Source organism: Echinops telfairi, unplaced genomic scaffold, assembly GCF_000313985.2.
Source record: "Echinops telfairi isolate 266 unplaced genomic scaffold, ASM31398v2 ScPeMD7_7;HRSCAF=31, whole genome shotgun sequence".
In the NCBI taxonomy this organism is placed as follows: Eukaryota; Metazoa; Chordata; class Mammalia; order Afrosoricida; family Tenrecidae; genus Echinops; species Echinops telfairi.
In genome coordinates, this window is record NW_022103904.1 from 20,089,248 (window position 1) to 20,108,062 (window position 18,815).

General features: G+C 53.9%; 1 protein-coding gene across 2 annotated transcripts; it reads right to left on the reverse strand.

The window, feature by feature from the left end:
* Positions 1-686: 686 nt before the first annotated feature.
* ZMIZ2 (zinc finger MIZ-type containing 2) lies at positions 687-12,683 on the reverse strand. 2 transcript variants are annotated; one of them, XM_045286338.1, is made up of 18 exons: positions 12,486-12,683; positions 12,235-12,349; positions 11,721-11,923; positions 11,268-11,460; positions 10,722-10,985; positions 10,301-10,477; positions 9,539-9,616; positions 9,181-9,349; positions 8,070-8,214; positions 7,679-7,889; positions 5,141-5,246; positions 4,795-4,952; positions 3,966-4,033; positions 3,650-3,718; positions 3,161-3,405; positions 2,441-2,613; positions 2,116-2,358; positions 687-1,662 (listed from the first exon to the last, which is right to left on the reverse strand). In XM_045286338.1, exons 1-18 carry the CDS (start codon positions 12,533-12,535, stop codon positions 1,555-1,557), a joined length of 2,775 nt encoding a protein of 924 aa, XP_045142273.1. In that variant the 5' UTR covers positions 12,536-12,683; the 3' UTR covers positions 687-1,554. The 2 variants fall into 2 exon arrangements, with proteins under 2 accessions (XP_045142273.1, XP_045142274.1); XM_045286339.1 differs by lacking the exon at positions 9,539-9,616.
* Between the last annotated feature and the right edge of the window lie 6,132 nt (positions 12,684-18,815).

Sequence of the window (18,815 nt, forward strand, 5' to 3'; positions counted from 1 at the left end):
TTATTTGTTGGTGTCTCAGGAGCCGAAGCAGGCTGCAGATGGGTGGAGACACCTGTCTGGCTGCTCTTCAGCTAGCCCCATGCATCTGGCCAGCCTGCAGCCTGTACTCTTGGGAACCTAGTTGGAACTTGTCAGGACATCTCCATGGACTTCACATTGTCCTCTGCTGCTAGCCTTCTGCTGTAGCAGTCTCTCGTGTTGGGTACTCATCTGACACCCGGTGCTCCATCACTCCCACTGAGCAGGCCCAGTCTAGACCTCATACTCTGACGGGTGGGTGGGTGGGTGTGCTCCTGGGGACTCGAGGGCTAGGTGGCCAGGGGGTTGCCTATGGGCCTCAGGGCCCTTCTCAGAGCTAACAGAGTGGCCAATGTCTTCTCCTGGGCAAGCGTGGTTCCTGGACTCTGACCACATGTCACAAAGAAAGTAACCAGCTAAAGTCAGCTTGAAAAAATTCCCGGGAAAAGGAAATTCATCCCACAGCAGAAACAGCTGGGTCTTGCCTAGGAGGGCAGGAGATGTGCGTGGTTCCAAGAGCAATCGTGTGTGTGGGGGTTGGGGGGGGGTGCGGTCACAACTGGGTGGGACTGCTGACTCCACACACCCTCTCTGATTGGGGCCCAAGGCACATACCTGGGCCCTGCAGGGCAGGACCTTGTCCTGAGTACAAAGGAGGACTAAGCACAGCCCGCACAAGGGAGTCCTTTAATAGAGGTCGATACAGACAGGAGACACAACAGGCGCCCGGTTCACAGGCAGGCTCGTGGGCCCCAGGCCAACAGGATGCAATGGCTTTCCGCTCCCCACCCTGGGTTCTAGCCCACAGGGTGGACTCAGGAAAGATGGTTTTAAAAAACAGGGAGGTACTAATTCTTCACTTTCTTGGAAAAGGGGACTTGGAAAGAGAGCAGAGACCCCACCCGCCCAACCAGGACTGGAGCCTGGGTCCCTCCCCCAGCTGTCTGCCCAGAGGAGCAGAGAGCACACAGGCATCTGGGCTCCATGTAGCTTTCCCCCAGCCTTTAGTGTTTCCACACTATTATGTACACTGTTGTGCTTGAATCCCTTTCTCCCCACCCTTATGCCTCTGGCCTGAAAGCTTAGGGTGGGGCCGAGTGGCCAGGACACCATAGATGCGATGGAGTCGAAGAGCCTGGCCCTCTAGGAGGCCAGTATGTGTGGTTCTAGATGATGCTCCCATTTCCAGAGGCTTCCAAGGAGCCGTCGGAGCCCACAGGCCTGGTGGACGGCGGGCTCTGTCCGAGTCATGAAGGAATCACAACAGAAGGGCCAACACTGGGATAAAATGCAGGGTGGGCAGTAGCAGGCATCGGTGGAAGGACAAGGTGGGGCCAGGGCAGGCACTGCAACAAAACCGTTTTCATAGCAGGGACCTTGATGGTAGGGTGGGAAGGGTCTGGCTGCCCCACTGGCAGCCCCGACTGTCCCCAGGACCACTTCCCCTTCCAAGGCTTGGGTCAGGCAGCTGCACATGTGAAGGGGTGGTAGGTGGCGCGAAGGCAGCCTAACCCAGCTGAGCAGGGTTACCACAGGTCAGTTGTTCTCAAAGAGGGACAGCAGGTCATCATTGCTGTTGGTGGGCAGGCCCGGCGGGCCCAGGTACGACAGTAGCTCATCGGGGTTGGTCAGTTCTGGCAGCAGCTGAGAACAAAGCAGACCACATAAGTGCTTGTGTGAACACCGTGCACTCTGCACAGCCACGCCACCACCCTGATCGCCCTGCTTCTTGGACCCACCCTGACAAATGGACTCGGCAGGGAGGAGACTAGGTAAGGACATTCAGTCCCTGAGGGCGGTGCCTGGACATAAAGGACTCAGGAGCCACACTGGTCCCACATGGCTCCAGTGAGGACCACCGGCATCAAAGAGCAGGCGTGGCTTAAAACTATCTGATGTTCCCTTTGACGACACAGTCGCTCCATCCGTTGTCACGGTCCTTTCTAGCCACAGCTTGTGGCCTCTAGTGCTTGAAAAGGTAGGAGCCGCCACTTATCTCTCCTGGGCCTCTGCTGGCTTTCACAGTCTTAGCCCCAGCTCCATAGCGCCCATGTGCCCTGCAGTGTGTAGTGCAGACAAGGAGGACTCGGCACTTACATCCAGAGCTGGCTCCGGGGCTTCTCCAGTTGCAGACATGCTGGTGGGCCCCATCGCACCAGTGGTGGGGTTAAAGGCCAGCTCACTGCTAGGACCTGAGCTTGGTTGGCCCAGGGGTAGGCGGGATGGCTGGGGAGGATTCTGATGGAGCAGCTGTGGCCCAGGGGGTGGCCCAAGGTTGGAGGTGTGCAGTCCCTGTGGCCCAGGATTGTGGGCTGGGTCCAGGTGGCCTGCTGGTGCCATCTGAGGAAGGAGACGAGTACTTGGGAGACCCGCCCAAGGCTCTCTACACCTCTTCCCCACTCCACAGACATGGAGCACTGACCTGGCCGGGGAGGCAGGAGACAGACTTCTCTGGAGTCAGGAGGCTGCTGGGAATGTCAGACTGATAGGAGATGGGTGGTGGCCCTGGGGTGAACTCAGGAAGTGTTGGGGTGCTGCTGGGTGTAGTGGGTGGGAAGGACTCAGTAAAATTCCCTGGTCCCAAGAAGCTGGAACCTGCAAAGAAACAGTCAGGATCCACTTGAGGGCACAGCCGCGTGCCGGGTGTTCCTTGGTTGTCTGAGGAAGGACTCGGTCTAGCACAGCAGACAAGAGAACACAGCTGGGGGTGGGGTACGGGTGGGGTAGGACTTGTGGCTACTCTGTGGATAAAGCTACTACTCAGAACAAGGGGAGCAGGTCTCAAGTTTTACTAGGAATAGGGACCCACAAGGAGTACCCCGGCCATCTTCACATGCACTCTGTATGCAGAGATCACAGCGTTTCAGATCCTGGGGTGCATGGCCACTTATTCCCAATTGGAAGAAAAGATAGGAGGAGCAGAGCTGGTGGCTGAGTCTTGTCTGTGTCCTGAGGCCTGGCCTTCACTGCTGCAGCCCAGGCTTATCACCCAGAACTCGGCTAGACATAAACAAGGCAAGCACCTCCTGTGGGCTCTGGCTGAACCCGAGTACGAACCAGGTGTTGGCCTACAGGGGGCCCTCTACTGCTCACGACTATGCTCTCACAGCTGGACACCCAGGGCCACCTACATTCGACTCACCCTGGCTAGGATAGTCTGCGGGTGCAGGGCCTGAGGCAGCCTGCAGGGGAGTGCAGGGGGTGGCGCTGGGGCCTAGGGCAGCGATCATCTCCATGACGCTGGGCATGAGCACATGGGCCGGGCTCACAGTTCGGCAGCGCTTCAGGACTGGCCCATCGGGCTCCTCCTTCAGGTGCAAGTCAGGCTTCACAGGCACCGGCTTCCAGCTACACGTGGGGTCGATGGTGATCTCCTCGTAGTCAGAGCTGGGGGTGGGGGCAGCAGTCACCAGGGGCCCTATCTTCCTAACCACCACACCCATAGGCTCCAGGTGGGCCCTCCCCACCCAAGCTCCTATTCCAGGCATGCTACTGTGCGGCGTCCAGCAGGACATACATGTAGCCAGTCCCCTGAATGCAGCCCTTTCTTGAGGAAAGAGGCTACACAGGCTGCATTCAGTCTGGGAGCTAGGGACACAACAGACAGAGGGCCAGAGAAGAGGGGAATTACTTCTGGATGTAGATAAGGATCCCCAGCATGTACTGGTCCACCTCCAGTCCCTCGAGCAGGGCTGTCTTACTATGAAACAAACAAAAAGGAGGGGCTCAGCCTCATCATGGCAGAACTTCAGTCCCTCCACCTACCTGACAGTGCAAGGGCCCTGCTCAGAGCTTCACTGTTCTGGGCTGGGCAGTGAGGACAACATCACCTGACTGGTGTATTTCTCAAGGCTGCTGGGAGAAAATGCCCACAGCAGCCCCTGCAGACCAGCAAACCCTGCCCACTCCCAGGTCCCAAACCACTTGGCATCATCTGAGTCACTCACTTGCAGACGGGGCACCTCCAAGTCCCCCGCTCACAGTTGAGCTGCAGGTACGACTCCAGATCGAAACACTGCAAAGAGGTAAGGTGAAGGCATGGTGGCAGGTCCACTTCCAACAGCAGAACAGCAGAGCTAACCCTACAGGGCCTGGGCAGCCTTCATGGGGTGGCCTGGCCACGAGGCACATCCTTCGACCTAACACCACCATTCTGAAGAACATGTGACTTATTCACACGTATGTCTGAGAAGACATGCCTCAGGCTTTCCCCAGCAGCACGAGTTTCATAAAGACTGGAAACCACCCTGCAGCCATAACCAGTGATGCTAAAATCTCCAGTGGGCATCCTCACCACAAGTACCACCAGCCAAGCAAAAGGGCCAGCCGTGTGCTGGAGTGCGACCAGCTCTGAGGCATCTTGTTCAGAGAGAATTATGGCACAGAAGGGTGTGTCTAATGTGCTGCCACTTACATAATACCAAAGGGAAGGGGGTAGTTTGGTAACTTAAAACGTACACGGGATAGCTCTATATGCTCAGTGATGCTCCCGAGGTCTGGAGCAAGAGAACTTCACTTAGTGTGTACGCTTTGTACTTCTGAAAATCAGAACCACATGGATAGCATAGCAAATGAAACAGGTGGATTTAAAACAAGCAGCCCAGGCTGAAGAGAAGGCTGAATGAGCCAGTCCCACCTGGCTCATCCCATCACATGGTGGCCCTCCTCCCTAGGTCCCAAACAGAAGGCAAGAAGCTCAGAATCCACTCCCCTCCCCCGAAGACAGGGCTGATACATTAGCTTCAACTGCTTTCACAAGGCTTCTGTGGCACCCACCTGTATGTGCCGACAGTCATGGCCACGGGCAGGCAGCTGGATCCTGCGGAAGGTGATGGGGCACTTCAGGGACACCTTAATGGCTGTCTGCTCCACCCCGTCTTCTCCATTGGGCCCAGGGGTACCTGGGATGGTGCCACTGCTGAAGTTGCGCTTTACTGGGCAAACAGGGAGGAAGGTCAAGGAAAACTCTTGAGACACGGTGACCGGCCGCCAGGACACCACCCTGTGTTCCTCCTCATGCTTCCGGGCGCCAGGAACATGCACGACTGCAGTTAACGAGTGCCCACTTGGGTGAACCATCTGTGAAAGGAGTCGGCGCTGATGAGGGTGGTCTGATACTCACTCTTGGTGACGCAGTGCTCAGCCGGCAGGAGACGCTTCTTGATAAGGCCCTGCAGCACGGAGCGGACGGACGGGCGGTGTACCAGCTGTAGCACGAACAGGTGGGACTGCAAAAAGGGCAACAGGTTGTCAGGTAAATTCTACTCTGTCCTCCAAGGTTCTGGCTCTCCCTAGGGTCAGGCTACCCTTTCAGACTGACCTATTCCAGGTCCAGGGGCCAGTTCATTTACCATGTAGGACATATATCCTCATGTGTTCAACTACTTCCTCCGTCTCACCTTCCAACAAGACATACACCCCAGCCCATTTCTGAGCTGAAATTCCGAAGGGCCCCCTCAATGCCGCAGTCAGAGTAGACTCCAGACTTCCTTATCATCTAGGTGAGCAGTGGTTCCCCTTTACCAGTAGTACAGTGAATTACTTAACATGGCCGCAGTCTTTGGGATTGGGTCGATGATGCAAATACGCAAGAGCCATTGAGTCCTAATTACCACACTGTTAGACTCATCTTTCGCCCATGGAGCGGCTGCGGGTTTTGAAAGCCTTACCCACTGTACCCCATGGCTCTACCCTGGTGGCTGCGCTGCTCACCATAAAGCCACTGGTCTGAACCTACTAGTGGCTCCACAGGAGAAAGAAGAGCCTTCGTACTTCGATTTAGTCTTGCAAGCCCAAAGGAGGAGCTCTACTCAGTCCGACAGGGCTGCTAGGGGTTGAAGTGACTTGATGGCAGTGAGCTGCAAATAAGGCATTTACGGCTGCAGTGTGCTGGGTTATTCGCGTCGCTTCTACCTAGACGCTCTACAATCCCATCAAATAACTTTTCCTTCCTGGGTCTGGATAAGGTGGGGGAAGATACTGACAAGATTCAGTTCTGGGTGACTGTTAACAGGGTTATGATTGCTATCCTGCTCGGTATAAAATGAGCGAACTCAGAAGCAGGAAGGGAGGGAGCTTTCAACACCAGCAGGAACTCAAGTGGATCCTCTGCACCCCGAGACCCCACAGTGAACCTCTTTGACCCAGGAAGACCACTTTGACAAGAGAGGAGTAGCAGAACCAGGAGCCAGAACACAGGGCAGAAGAGCAGACTTCTTAGCCCACAGAGCGAGTAAAGCTGAATGCTTTGAGCAGGAAGCTGGCTAGCGGAGTGGGGTCCCTCTGGCACTTGATTCAGGGAGCTGTCTTTGCTAATCCAGAGTGAGAGTGAGTACCTTGGGGCTGAGGCTTATAGTGAAGTGGTATGCCCTTTTTAATAGCCTTAAAAGAGCTTTGTTAACATGTCCTATGTCCTACGCATTTCTCACCTGAATTGTAACCTGCTAACTTCCACAATTTATGGCACAATCATGAGCATTGTGTGGCCACTGCAAGTAATTAAGAGAGCCTAAAAGGAAGAGGAGAGTGTGCTGTGTGAGACAGAAATAGTATCCCACCACCAAAGGGACAAGCCAGCTGTCTGAAAATGTCATAATAAAGTACACAGAACCTTGCGGTTCAGGGCCATGCATAGAGTGCTTGGTGTACTCACAAGAACGAACGTTAGATTGTTTTCTACCCCATTCGGTTTGAAAGAAGGCAGATCCCAGAGCAACAGGAGACTAGATTACCACCAAGAAGTGGAAAGGAAGGACGTCTTTTGGGCCAGGATCCCTGCACTAAGGAAGAACCCCCATGACTCAGGAGACAGAGGAAGAGGGCCTTGGCACTAGAGACAGAAAGAAACCAAGACATCGTGGCAGAAAACAGCATCAAGAGAGGACAGGTGGGCTTCCTGTTCCCAAAGAGCTAGAGCTGAGAGGCACTGTGCTGAGGCTTTCTGGGGACACTTATCAGCAGAGCGAAAAGAGCTCTGTAGCACTGATCTGAGCAAGACAGAGGCCAGGCTAAGGGGCTGAAGGCCAGAGAAGGGCCTACCTGTGGGTATGGCTGAGAAGAGGCTGTCCTGGCTGAAGAACTGTATTCTAAGAATATCTGAACCGAATTGTAACTGGTTACTTTCCTCAAAACCCTTTAAGTGCCTGAGTTCTGTGTGGCAATGAATTATTAATACCAGCAGAGAAACAGAGTGATGTGGAAAGGACATTTCATGTCAGAATTGATACAAAAAGGTGGCGGATGGAAGCATGCCTGACATCCCCCTCCAAGAGCTCAGCTTTGCGTTGTGGATTACAGATGATCCTCTCCTCCTCCATGAAGTTAGAGGGGCAGATAGCCAGTCACCCCAGGGTTAGCTGCTGCAGCTGGACATGCCTTTTCAAATATGGACTCAAGACCACTGGGGGCTCAGGGCTTCCTACTGTGCTTTCTCTAAGGTACAAGGCACAGCCTAGCCTCTCACATAGCCAACCTGAACTGCAGATCAGTTACCTTGATCCAGCTGGAAAAGAGCCACAGGCTATTTTACCGCATCCAGCTCTTTATAAAGGGCCAGGAGGAGAAATTAAAGTGTGGAACAAAAAGCAGTATGAAAAGGGCCCAGTGTCTTTCCCTACCACGGGAGCCTCCCCACAGGCCACATTGTGGGGTCTGCACTCACGCAGCAGCAGGCCGTGACAGTGATCTGGATGGTGTTCCGGCCTGGCTGGCACACGTGTTTCAAGTAGAGGGGCTTGTGGGAGGTCTTGTTGTCTCCACGCTCGATGGTGAGTGGTGTGGCATTCACGCTGACCTGCACGGATGCTGGCCAATTGGTGTTCATTTGTCGGTCTTCATGGTGGTAGCACTTGAACTGCAGCTCCAAGTCAGGCCTGCATCAGGGAGGGAGGGAGGGACCAGGAAACTGGGGGAGATGTAAAGAAAGAGGTGGAGGAGGGAAGGGACTGGTGAACCAGATAGGAGCAGGTCCTGACAGGAGGTAGCAGGCTGGGGACACTCTCCCCACGGGATACAGGCTCAGGGAGGACCTTAGCTGGCGGACACCACCTCACCTCAGCATCAGTGTTTTGTAGACAGAGTCACGGAGCTGGAAGACATGGTTGCTTACAGCCAGGTTGTGCTGCAGGCGAAAGGGCTCCAGGACCACCCCGTCTCGCACTGGGAAGGTCAGCCGTAGCTCATCACAAGGGCCATTTCCTGAGACCAGAGAGCCCAGACTGACAGTGAGCGGGGGAGTTACTGCCGCCCAGCGCCAAAGTAGTACACGCGGGGGCCCTGGCTCAGGGCGCTGCACCCCCAGTACCAGTGGCATGCCTCACACTCAGGAAACAGGGCAAACTAGGGTTCAGCCTCCACCGGACTGTGGGGACTATGCAAAGGGTGCTCAAGTCTTGCCCTGCCAGGTGCTGCTTGGCAGGAATGAACCATGCTATGGGCTTGGGCCTCGTTCAACAGTCACTTCCAACTGTAACGGAGTCTCTGAAACCCCATGTTCTATGTATCTTGCTCTCAGTGGGCTAGCGCAAATGTCTCTAACACTATGGTAGGCCAGAGGCCCTCAAACCAGAAATTAAGACTGAGAGCCCAAGGAGGGTCTAGGAGGCCATCTACTCAACTCCCAACAGCTCAATTGGGGGTTTCAGGGCCTTGGTTTCTAGTGTTAAGGTTACCCGGAGCAGCCATTCTGAACTAGGACAGGGTTAAGGGGAATACAACCCTCCGATGAGATGGCACGTTCTGTGTATATGGGTCTTTTTCTAGGGTGAAGATCTATACTAGAACAGACTTTTAAAGAGATCCATGAAAAACAATGTATGCAGCTTACGAGCCCTGCTGGCACAAGTGTTAAGCACTCAGCTGCTACACAAAGCGGGCTGCAGTTTGAACCCACCCATCTGCTCCCATAAACCCACACAAGGCAGGGCCATTACTGTCATATGGGTGGTCACTGTGAGTCAAATCAACTCATTGACACCCAACAGTAACAAAGCCCACTACTCACATTTGTCGTTAAGAGAGAGAATTCCTGACTTCTCTCAGGGTGTGTATGGTCCAGGAATCCAGCAGCCATCCCACCCTGAGGAGCCTGCAGGACTTTCTCTCTGGGGTTACAGAATCCCCACCTCACTTCCCAGCCCAGCGTGGCTCTGAGGAAGGACTCACCAGATGGGGAAGGGTGCAAGGAGCTCACGTTGGGCTTGAGGTCAGGCAGGAAGGGGGACTTGATGTCCTGGCTTGGAGACATGTAGGGGACGCTGCTACTGGGGGTCATGGGCGGCGTGGGGTTCCCCGGCAGTGGGGAGCTGGGGTAGCTGGGTATGGAGCGGGCAGGCTGCAAGTGGGGGAGCAAAAACAGTCAGTGCAGAATGGTGGGGTGGGTGTTATGTATGGGACACCCTGGGAATGGTCAACACAGGGGTGCCTGGCTGGTCCCCGCATTGTCTCTGTTGTCTCAAGAGCTGGTAGAGCTGCAGTGGGTGGTCCCTCTCCCTCTGCCCACCCTCAAGCCACCCGCCCATACCCCACTCAGACTTGGCTGGTTGTAGCTGAAGCTCCCGCCATTGAAGTTGGTATTCTGCCCGTTGAACTGGTCTGTGGACTGCAGGAGAGAAAACCGTGTGCAGCCCACAGCTGGAGCACACCCCAAGGTCTCCCCTTTACCCAAAGCTACCCTAGACACCAACCCAGGAGGGACCACCTTCACAGATGGACCTGATGGCTCTTTTTTTTTTTGTAATTTCCATAAACTCATACTAATTTCATGATAAATAAAATACCTACGGAGCAGAGGGGATCCCACATAGAAGAGTTCCCAGGGTGAGAGGGAAGTGAAAGGAGTTAGAGATACAAGCAGGCCCTTGGGCACTTCCCTCATGGGTCTCAGGCGCATGGCAACAGTGTAAGGAGACACTCTCCAGGGGTTGTGATGGGGGTACCCAGTGTGCCTGTCCTTTCAGTGGGTTTTAGCTCTTGAGCAGGAGGAGGAGGAAGCAGAACTCTCTTTAACAAGTACCTGTGAGTGGCGTGAGTGCCTGCCTGTTGCTCCCATACCAAATTCCCCCAGGAAGCACACCGCCTCAAAGAGTCCTTCCGCTTCCATTCAAGCCCCTCCCTGTAGCTGTCCATGCTCTGGGTTGGGAACGCTAGTCAAGCTCCTGGTATATGCTGTCTCTGTTCCGAATGTGGATACGGGTCCCGATCCCCACCTCAGCCAGCCAGTCAGAGCCGCTGTCTCAAGGTTAACTCTGCCTCCTGCAGGCCTGGCTTGGAGCGCGATTCCTACCTTGTAGTGCAGTGCTGTGGGGCCGGGGGCTGACAGGTACTGCCCCATGCCCTGCTGCAGGGGCAGCCTGTGTCCAGGGTAAGGAGAGGGTGCAGGGGGCTGCCCCGGATTGGGAGCAAACTGGGCAGTGCTGGGTGCATACTGGCCTCCTTGCAGGTACTGCTGCCCTGGATATACCTGAGAAAAGAAAAGCAGCAGAGGGATGGCAGGGAAAGAAAAAAACGGGTGTCAGGAGGAAGAAGCTGGTTCTCAGAGCAGCATGCCAGGTGCAAGAGCAGGGCTGCCGGACTGGGAACTCCAAAGCACCACAGGGGCTCCTCCCCTGGGGGTATGCTGCAGGGCTTGCTCTCTGCCCACAGGAAGCCTGACCTTGCCCAACTGAAGGGGGTGCTACAGTCACCCTGCTGCCAACCATACTCACCTCGCCGGAGTAGACTCTTTTGACCCCCTGTCGGGGCAAAGGTTGGGCCTGGGCAGGCCCAGGATGTGTGTGCTGGGGCAGGCGCTGTCCTCCATATAAGGGTGTCATCCCCACTGCCCGGGTGGGGTTCATGCCCATGGGGGAGAGGCCAGTAGGGCCCATCACTCCTGCCATGCTGGGAGGGCTCATGCCAGGGGGCACACTGGGCCCCCGGGGACTCCCATGCTGCAGAAACTGGCTGTTAAAAGGCTGTCCAGCCCCCATCTGGGAAGAGAAGAGAGAGGACTTGTGACAGGGCCACAGGCCACCCACCCTCAACTGTGACGGTGCCCCTCTCACCAGCTTCTCCTAAGGCAAGGAGGTCTAGCGCCCTCTCCCAGCTCCATGCCTATCCTCCCTCCACTGCCCACTAGCTCCCCCTTCCTCAGCCCAGGACACTTCTAGTTACGTCTGAGTCCCTGAAGACTTTAGAGAAGAAGGGGTCCTCAACGTGAGCCTTCTGCCTTGCCAAGGCTCCCTCTCCCAGCGCCTGTCGGGCCGTCTCACCGCTCCGTACTGGCTCAGTTCCTGGGTCTGCTTCTCTTGGAGGGCAGCCACTGTAGCTGTGGCGGTGGCGGTGGCGGTGGCCGCGGCAGCAGCCACAGCAGCAGCAGCGGCAGCCTGAGTGAAGTCAGTGGAGGGCCGAGTCGCATGGGAAGGGAGGCCCAGGCCACCCGGGCCACTTGGGCCACCCGCATACCTGTAAGAGACAAAGGATTGAAAAGGTCCCTGCCCATCAAAGGCCAGACCCATGTGCACAAGGTGAGGGTGGATGTGGGGGTGTGGGCACACGTTATGGGAAGCCCAGACTTTCCCAAATTCCCTTCATTGTTGCTGCCACAGCCAGATAGAGACAGATTCAACAGCCAGCAAGTCAGGCCGACACAGTCCTGGGACATCCACTAAATTCACGGCACCTAGATGGCTCCTTAAAACCTGCCAGAGGAGAGCCCTGCGTACCCAGTGGTGAAGCTGGGGCCCCCGGGGTAGCCCCCGCGGCCATACACCCCCTGCTGGACATAGCCCTTGTTGGTGCTGCCCTCAGCAAATGCTTGCTGCCCGAGGAACTGTGCTGAGTTCAGGGTGGAGCTGCTGCCCGCCATGCTGGGCATCATGGAGCTGCTGGAAGGGTTCCCTCCGGGGCCCATGGTGCTCCCCAGGACCTGCAAGGAAACAACACACAGTGCAGAGAACCACCCAAGTAGCTCACTTCAAACTGTAAGGTACTAGAAACTAAAGAGGTGGGAAAGGTAGAAGGGCACGAGAGGACAAGAACTGCTATGTCAGCTGGAAGTTAAGAAGGTCAAAGAGTCCCATGTAAGGACTGAAAGAGGACTAGTCCCAGGACCTCAGTTTCAGGAAGCGGAATCTTCAGTTTCAGTCTCCGCCCCCCCCCCCCCCCCCCCCCCCCCCCCCCCTTCTCTACAGGCTGTTGCATTGGGGTGGGGGCAGGCTCCTAAGGACAGGTGCTTACCTGACTCTGGGATGTGTTGCTGACTCCCCACACGGTTGTTACCACCGAGAGCGACCCTGCAGGCTGGTTGGCACTTTGTTGCCAAGGCACGGACTCATATGCAAATGAACCATCACTGCAGAAAGAGATGTGGGTGAGGCCTCAAGCCCAATTGACAGTGAGGAGGCAGGATGCACAGGGCAGAGCAGCACCTCCCCACTCAGAGCCCCCCACCACCAACCCACCACCCCGGATAGCCAGCTGTTCCTCACCCATGCGGCGTCAGGGGGAACGCGGGTTTCATGGGGTTCATGGGGTTCATGGGCCACGGAGCAGCCCCAAGGCTGGGTCTGTGTGGGGAAGTAGCTGCCCTTGATGGTGTTTATCTGGGACTCTGTTGCTCTGGCTGCTGAGAGAGGAGGGGAAGGGCCCTTAGCCAAAATGCAACAATGGCCAGGAGGTTGAGGCTACACGGCAGTCCAACCTTTACATGGTGAGCTGCCACCTTACCCAGCACCTTTCAGAGGGTGGAGCCACTAACAGTGGCCAAGCACAACCCATTCCTGTGCCAGGAACTGCGGCTCTCCAATCTGGGGCCAAGGCAGGCAAACAAGGATCGCAGGGCCCTGTTCAAGGGATCAAGGAAGCCTAGGAACCGGGGGTGTACTGCCAGCATGGCCGTCTAGCCCAGAATGGAGCATTAACCCTTTCTGGGCCATGCTCTGCTACCTTGTGCTCTAAGAAGAACCTTGGAAACAGGAGTTCTAAGTCTCAATACTTTCTGCACTCCCTCCTACACAAAGGCCTTCCCACGGGTTCACCTGATATGCACAAAAAGGCAAGAGAAAATTCTGGTCTCCCTCGGCAGAATCTGAGAACCAAGTGGGGCAGGACTGGGAGAAACTCCTGTTAGAAAGCCCGGGCTAGAAGAGGGGAGAGGTCAGGGCAAGGGGGATGGAGTGTCACTAGGGAGCCAGGAAGAATAGACCTAGGTGGGTCAAGGGCTTGGGGTGGGGGTGGGGGTGGGGGTGGCTGACACTGAGGAGTGAGTGTAGCTTGGGAGCGGCCTGGTCCTCTCCCTCCTTGTGCTGACCTCTCCCCTACAGTAGCCAAAAAGCTGTAGCCCCTTCCTTGGGGCTGAGCTTAGAGAAGAGGACTGAGATGATGCCCTAGCATTCTGAGGAGCTCAGGAAGACCCAGCGTCTGGTCACTGCAGGCACACTCAGAGGTGGACAGCAGAGGCCCAAACAGGCAACAACAGGGAGAGTCAGGGAGAGGCAACTACGGGACATGGGCCCAAGAACAGCAAGGCACATATTTGCAACCAACCAGCAGAGCAGACAGGGCCTAGCACTGGTGCAGGTGGATGTTCACGAGCACCACAGTATATTGCAGTAGCAGGAACTTCTCACCATGTGTTTGTGCATTCACTCACCCATTTCAATGAAGGACAGGAAGCAACAGGGCCACCCAGGGTCATGTGCCCAGGCAAAGGCTGGACCCCACCTGCAGGAGCGGCTGCCACCATTACTGGCATTGCTCACACTATGACTCAACCCAGGGCCACTCTTGGGCCTGAGGACTCACTTATGGATGGATGCCCAGTCTACCTAGAGTGAACGCTACCTAGAGTGATACCTCTTCACTCCTCCCCACCTGCAGATGCCGCAGCAGTCGGGGTGCAGGTTATCGGGCTTCCTATACTGCCACCTGAGTGCACAGAGTAAGGTAGCCAATTAGGCAGTCCTAGAAAACCAGGGTCTGAGAGCCGCCCAGCTTCACACAAGAAGGAGCACTTTGGGAGGTCCACTGGGAGGTGTCCTTCCCAGAGGGCTGGGTTCACTTGTTCACTTCACTCTAGCCAGCGGGGCCTCTTGGAGTCCAGGGAGGGAGGAGGAAAGGAAGACAGTATAAAGGAACAAAGGGAGGCACAAAGCACACCCAGAGGAGCCAAGATGGTCACCCTCAGAGGGTGGCAGTCTTGACTCCTGGTCCCTCTTCTGCCTTCTCCAGACCCTGTCCCACCTGGCAAGCGGGAAAAAAAAAAAAGCAGGGACCAATGATGGCTCCAGAAGGCTCAGGGGCTTGACTTCACAGAAAGCAGCTCCATCTGGCCTGAGCGCAGGCATCGCCAGCAGGCAAGGAGACGCCCAGATGGAGACACTTGCGGTAGGAGAGGAACTTGCCAATCGATATAAGCTCCTCTCAGACCTGCTGGGTCAGGTCTGTAGCAACAGTGTTGGGTTTCAAGACATATTATGTAGCTACAGTAATCAAGACAATGTGGTACTGGCAAAGGAATCGACACACAGATCAATAAACAGAACCGAGAACCCACACGTATACTCACACAAATTTGTCCAACTGACTTTTGACCAAATCAGACTCACTGCCATCGTGTCACTGCTGACTCACAGCTGTCCCCTGTGGGTTTTCTAGACTATAACTGTTTAGGGGAGTAGGAAGTCAGTCTTTCTCCTGCAGAGCTGCTGGTGGCTAACTGCCGACCATGTGGGTTTTGACAGGTGTAAAATAGCAAGTCAAAAGAGAAATGGTGACCTTTTCAAACATCCAAGGCCCCAAACAAACTTTGACCTAAATCTCACTTCTGATACAGAAATTACTCAAAATGGATAACAGAATTCAAAATGAAAAGCAAAACTATGAAACTTCTTGAAAAATACAAATAAGAAAAACTTTGGGGGAAAGGGCTAGACAAAGAACTCTTACATTTGACAGCAGAAGCACAGTCTCTAAATTAAAAAAACCTGATAAGTTGGATCTCCTCAGCAGTAAAAATGCTTGTGCTATGAGAGGCTGATAACAGAATAAAATGACAAAGTACTGAAAGAAAATATTTGCACACCACATATGTAAGAAATGACTAGTAACTAGGTTGTAAAAAGAAGTCTTAAAAGTTCAACTGTTAAAAAAGATTCAATTACAAAATGGGCAAAAGAAATGAACAGACTTGCTCAATGAAGATGGCATGAGTACTTGAAAAGAAGTTCAATACCATTATCTTTTCCTTTTTTAATATCATTATCCTTAAGGGAAATGTAAGTTAAACCTATGTAAGGTCTGTAAGAATAAAAAATACACCAGATGAAGGCAAGAACGCAAAAGAACTGGATCTCTGACACACTGCTGGTAGGGAAGTAAGGCAGTAGTCACACTGGAGAACAGTTTGGCAAATTCTTTTAAAACTAAACATGCAACTACCATCCAACCCAGCATATTGCATTCCCGGGCATATATCCCAGAGAAATTAAAACTATGCACAAAAACTTGCACAAAAATGTTCGTAGTAAGTTTCATTCATAACAACCAAAAAATGTAAACAATCTAGCTGTCTTTCAATGGTTAAATAGTAATAAACAACTGACACACACCTACCACTCGTAAAAAGGACAAACTTTAGGCGCAACAACCTGAGTGAATCACCAGAGGATGTGGCAAGGGATAAAAAGCCAATTCTAAATGCTTACATAGATGATCCCATTTATACAACATATCTGAAGTAAAAAAAGTTTAATAGAAGACAGATTAGACATTGAAAGGTGATCAAACGTGGGGGGGTGGGCTGTGGTTTGGGAGGCAAATGGGTATGTCTACAAAGGGTAACAAGAAGGAGCCTTACAGAGGTGAAAATATTTTGTATCTTTATTGTATCAATGTTAATATCCTGGCTCTGATACTTTACTATAGTTTCGCAAATGTTACCATTTGGGGAAACTGGGTAAAGGGTTTGAGGAATCTATGCTAACAGAGTTATCTGACAACAATGTGATCCTATTACTATGACAAAACTAATTATAAACATTTTTGAAAATAAAAGGAAAAATGAGCAAGTCTGCTCATTCCAAGGTCTGTCCCAAGACAGCTCCCCAGCCCCCACCCCCTACAAAGCCATCTTTGCTGGCCCAAGATGCCTAGAGGAAACAGGCAGGAAAGCTGGGAAATGGGCATCAAGGCTGACATCACTCCCTGCCGCCCAGGCTAAAGAAATTGAAGGTGGTTGCCTCCCCACAGCAGCCCTGGTGAAGTTTTAAGTTGGGCCGGGATCCAAAAGATCAGCACTTTGAAACCTCCAGCCTCTCTGAGGGAAAAGATGAGGCTATCTACTCTCCGACTGTCTTGGAAGCCATATGCTGGTGGAAATGAGTTTGTTTTTTCGGTCTGGCCTCCCCTCGCATTTTATCTCGGATGTGGCAAAAGACTGCTTAGCTCCATCTCCGAGTTCAATAGGGCTGTGTGGGGTCCAACATTCCCAACAAGATTCCAGGTGGGGAAAAGGGAGGAGTCAGAATGGGTATTAAGTGGGGCCTAACGGCAGCCTACACTCCCACGTCATATAGGGCTGGAGAATCTCAGCCGCCTTCTTCTCTGCTATGCACCAAACCCAAACTCACTGCCATCAAGTCAATGCTGACTTATAGCAACCCTATAAGACAGGATAGAACTGCCTCTGTGAGTTTTCGAGACTGTAACTGGTTATCAAAGTAGAGCCCCGGCGTTCTCCCTGGGAACTGCTGGTGGTTTCGAACTGCCGACTTTGCAAATCTCAGCCCAACTTATAACCACTACGCCATCAGGGTTCCTCTGCTATACATAGGAGACTACAAATACTTCTAGTTCCCCTGCCCTGACTCTTCACTCAGATCTCTTCCCAGAGGTCAATCCTGCTCTAGACGTTATTGCCCTTCCTCTAGACCAGCGGTTCTCAATCTGTGGGTTTGGGGGTTGAACAACCCTTTCACAGGGGTTGCCCGATTCATAACAGTAGCAAAATGACAGTTAAGAAGTAGCAATGAAAATAATGTTATGGTCGGGGGTCACCAGAACATGAGGAACTGTATTAAAGGGAGGTAGGAAGGTTGAGAACCATTGCTCTAGACCGAAAGGGAGCAATGTCCTGTGAGGGTCTACCTCCTCACTTCCTGCCCTTCAAAGCAGCTTCTTTACCCATACACTCCCTTATTTGGGAACCCTAGGGTAGGCTCATCCCAAAGTCTTCTGTGTGGTGACCAAAGGCAAAGTTAGTGTGTCTTACTGAATGTCCAGCCTCACATGCTTCCAGCCTCCTCCAGCCACCACTCTATGCCCACCTCTTCTCTGACTGCCTGGTCATTAGGAGGAGGAGGAGGAGGAGGAGTAGAGGAGCAGCAGCAGCAGCCTATTTGGCAAGCCACAGGGCCTAGAATTGGCCCAACTCCCAGGAGGGCAGCCCATGGCAACCCCTCCTCACCAATGAGAGCAATAGGGGCATGCCTAACCCACAGGGGATGAAATGATGCCAGAGAACAGATAGGATGCTCTGGAGTGGATCAGGATAGGGAGTCCTTACCTGTACAAGTAACTCTTACCTCCTTACCTGGGAGGTGACAGCATTTACTAAGTGTTGGGCTAATTCAGAATATTGGAATCTGACCCAAAACTCCAGAAACAAACATTCATGAATTGCCTAGGTGTGGGATGTTTCAGTGACTGGCTGCTATCAGGAGCCAAGGAAATTTGGTTTACTATTTACTACTCTGGACTTAAGCGTCCTAGAGTTTACAGGGTCATTGGCTGCCACACTTTTCTTCCTGGGCCCAAGGTGAGAATGTGGATTCATGGATTCACCCTGCATGTCACCCTAGCCCTCTGCAGCCAGGTGCTGGACAAAAGCAGCAGTAGAGACTCCTGGGTCGGGTTGGAAACCAGTCCTACTGACCCAGGGAAAAGCTCAAAAGCCCACGCTGGGTAAGTTTCATCACTCTGAGGCCTGCCTGCCAGTTCAGGCACCCACAATTTAGTAAGTAAGGCTGGGTTTGCTTGCCTGCGACCACCCTAGTTACATAGGGAATCGTGTTCTGCTCATTTCCCTGTAAAGTTCTCTCCAGACCACACAGTAAGGTAATGACACTGTCACTGGTGTTACTGCAACTACTTAAAAGAGGGCAACTTGGGGAATGCCACCCTCAAGCCTGGCCTTCAGGAACATAGAACAGCATTCCCCACCAAAGCCAGGTGGGGCTGAAAAGGTGAGCTCAAGGCAGTCGGGGCCCAAGAGGAGATCTTGTCAGGTCTCTACAGACCTCTGTGAGGGGCATGAACGCGACTGTGGGAGGGGTCTAAACAGCAGATGCCCCTCGGTCTGAATCCAGCCTAACCTCCACAAGGCCGGGGCCGTGGTCTGGGCTGATTTTAGTCTTTATATTGGTTGAATGGATCCCGAGCACCCACCTACAGGCCTGGCCCCAGACTCCTCAACAAAGGCTCAGGTGACCTCAGTGGGGCGACCTCGGCGCCCACCGGGGGCTGGGTCTGCCCGAGCCCACGTTGGAGACACGACAGACACGACACAGTGCCCCCAAGCAGACCACCCGCCCGCCAGCAGGTGGGCAGCGAAGCCTCGCCTCCCCGGCCCCCACCCGGGGTTCGTCGCATCTGTCACAAGCTGACAGGGAGGCTAGCCTGAAAGAATCCCCCGCGATCCGGCCGAATCGGACCGACAGCTCGCGCCAGGGGAGCACAACCCGCGGGGCTCGTCTGGCTTCCTCCCGCCCGGCCTCCCGAACCAGTGACGCACCAGGCCGGGCGCTGGCAGGTGGGCGCCG